The sequence below is a fragment of the Macadamia integrifolia genome, chromosome 5 (assembly GCF_013358625.1).
Source record: "Macadamia integrifolia cultivar HAES 741 chromosome 5, SCU_Mint_v3, whole genome shotgun sequence".
NCBI lineage: Eukaryota > Viridiplantae > Streptophyta > Magnoliopsida > Proteales > Proteaceae > Macadamia > Macadamia integrifolia.
In genome coordinates, this window is record NC_056561.1 from 42,542,655 (window position 1) to 42,545,839 (window position 3,185).

The window sequence follows — 3,185 nt, forward strand, 5'->3', positions numbered from 1 at the left end:
CCCCCCCCCCCCCCCTTTTATTTTTTATTTTTTATTTTATCTCTGTTAATGATGGATATTTGGTTCTTCCTTTATATTGTTGAGGCTTACATATATCGCAGTGGATTCTTCTTCTTCGTATATCCCTATGGGTTCCCTCCCCCTCCATTATCCCTTCAACTTTCTGGTTCTCAATTCAAGCTTGATGCTTGTACAAAATCTTATTTTATTGATTTATTGATGGTTATATAATATTTGTTTTCAATATTCCTCATTCTGCGTAGAAGAGTAACCTCTGATGCTCTAGTTGTTACCCTGTCACCATGTTCTCCTATAACTGATATAACAGAATCAGTTGAGGTTCTGTTAGTAGTTGCTTATTCGGTTAGAGTTAGTTAGCTGTTATCAGTCTCCTGTCCCTTTCAGTAACAGAGGAGACTAGGTCCTCTCATCTTCTTGCATAAATACATTCTTTCACTAATAGAAGGGTAAGGAGAATATTTTGAATCCAATCTCTGTTTGTGAAAGTCTTCATTCTGAGACTAGGTAGGAAATAATATGTATACTCAATTTCTTTAAATTATAAAAACTCGATGGAAATCCCAATACAACATTTGATCTGGTAAGTATTAAGTAGCTAGCTGTTTTGATTGAAGGAAAGTAAAATTCACGAAAAAGGCCTTTTATAGTGGCCAGATAACCTTCTCATTATCCCTTGTACTCTATAAATTTTTTTTGTGCATTCCGTAGCCAGTGACTTGGTAATTGTTTTTCTCGTCCATTTACCTATGGGCTTTTATCTTTAATTTTGAGTGTGGGACGTTTTTTGGTCAACTGCTTTTTGATGGCCACTTCTGTAGGATAATCATTTGTACAATCGATTTCGAGGACAGAGAAGAGTACCTGAGGGTAGTTTGATAATTATATATACCTACCCAATGTTTTCATATGAAAACCCCTGAAAATATTTTTTCAGACATTTGATATGATCACTTGAACTAGCTCACCTATGGGTGATCTTATCATTGCCCTTTGTTGTATTTCAGTTTGCTTCCCCTCCCCCCACAAGTTTGATTAGAACAGTCTATATATGACATATAGTAATCAATCATTTACTGGATATTGGGTCTTGCTGCTTTGCTTTTCTCATTAATTTCCATTCACCATTTTTGTTATTAATTTCCATTCACCATTTTTGTTCCCAATTTTCAGGGCCTTGTGCTAATTTTTCCAAAGAAATGGCTTTTCAGACTGCACATATTTCTCTTACTGTGGCAGCTTTTGGAGTTCTAGCCTTCATATTTGGAGTAATTGCCGAAAATAAAAAGGTATACTACCTTGATAGAAGGGTATTATTCTCATTTTGGAATATGATCCATCTTTTATCTTACATATGATCTTTATTTTAATATTCTTTTAGATTTGTATTGCATCAATATTAGATAAAGGTGAAAGAAAACATGCATCAGTATCTTGCATCGTTTGGTTTTAGACTTCATGTGCAGTTTGTTTACACTTGCCAGCCTAGCTTAAAGGCACTCAATTGTTTGTACAGGATATGCCATTATTTTTTATAAGTTGCAGAGTAGGCCACTAACTTTATTGACTACATGCAGCCTGTTATCTCAAAAATTTATTATCAATTAACTCTGGTGGTGCACTATGACAACCTGCTTTTTTTTTTTTTTTTTTTTTTCTGTTTCTTCTATTTATTATCTACTTACTGTGAAAGAAAGGACAGCAAATGGTCCAAACTATGCTATCAAGTGTTGAACCTTAAGGAAGTTGCTTATCCCTCAGACCATGAGATGTTGTCATGCATTTCCTGTTAAGAAACAGTTATCCTATTTTTGTTATATATATATATATATATTGAAGATAAAAGTTCCCTTCATAGCCAGTGCATCATAAAATCTATGGACTGCAAACCTAATTGTGCCATATGGAAGGGTGATGTGGTGACCTTGGCAGTTGGATATTTAAGTAATGATATGGGTTGGCCATCTAATCAAATTTTATACTCAATTCATTGGTAAACCTTTCCATGTATTGGCATGCTTCCTGCCGGTTGGCCAAGTGTTAACTCATACCCTATTGGTAGTTTGGGATTTTCATTGCTTTCTTTTGCCACTTGTTCAACTCCATTTTGGCTGAGAGGGACCTTTGGGTCTACCTGCCTCATAATTTCAGCCCCACTTGAGATGCCACAATTAGGTGTGGTGTGGCATGCTTCCTCCTGGTTGGCCAAGTATTAACTCACACCCTATTGGTAGTTTGGAATCTGCATTGCTTTCTTTTGCCACATGTTCAACTCCATTTTGGCTGAGAGGGACCTTGGAGTCTACCTGCCTCATAATTTGAGCCCCACTTGAGATGCCACAACTAGGTGTGGAGTCCATAGAGTCTATGGTGTGCATGTTGTCTGGGATGACCAGTTCAATTGTTAAAGAAGACATACATGCTCATAATGTTTACATTCCATGCCTTGAGGCCTCACCTTTTAGAAAGGCAATGTTTCAAATCATGCTTTGGTATTTAAACATGAGCTTTTCATGATTTTTGGCTGCTTGCTCTTTATAAGACCAATATATTGGTATATCTATACAGTTTTGTGTGGTAGTGCTTGGAAGTTTTGTTGTACTGTACAAATATGTCTGCAATGGACTTCCAGCTATTTAAAATAAAGAAAGCTTTCTTCATCTCTAACTAAAACTCAAAATTTTACATTTGGTTCTGCATAGATTCTTTGTTTTTTTAGTTAACATGTGTGTAATGTTTTTCATAGTAGAATCCATTAAGAAAAAAGATTTAGTTTTTACCATATTTGTTATGTTTTTTTCCTAGATTGCTGTCTAATTGATTATACCCTTTTCTTATAATGGTTTTGACAGCCGGCATATGGAACTCCAATTACTGGAAAGGGTGTTGTTATTTGCAAGTTTCCTTCAGATCCAACCGTTGCTTTGGGGACCTTATCTATTGTAGCTCTCTTTCTGTCAGTTTGTTTTGGATTTTTCTCTGTATTTTACCCCTACAAAGGAAAATCTGTTCCAACTGAGGCTTTGTTCCGGAATGCTACCATGATTGTGTTCTTCATAGTTGCATTGTAAGTATGGTTTCTTCTGTTCACCGTAGAATGTTCCTCGATGTTATCATTTAATGGCTATGATCTCCTTTTATTATTCTTTTTTTTGGGGGGGGGGGGG

At 35.9% G+C, this 3,185-nt stretch overlaps 1 protein-coding gene across 1 annotated transcript in view; it reads left to right on the forward strand.

The window, feature by feature from the left end:
- LOC122078611 overlaps nucleotides 1-3,185 on the forward strand; it is a 5,605-nt gene that overhangs the window by 625 nt on the left and 1,795 nt on the right. Inside the window, exons 2-3 of the mRNA XM_042644669.1 lie at nucleotides 1,192-1,307; nucleotides 2,871-3,085. Of these exons, the coding sequence (XP_042500603.1) occupies nucleotides 1,218-1,307; nucleotides 2,871-3,085 (305 nt within the window). The 5' untranslated portion in view covers nucleotides 1,192-1,217. The remainder of the gene's footprint in view (nucleotides 1-1,191; nucleotides 1,308-2,870; nucleotides 3,086-3,185) is intronic.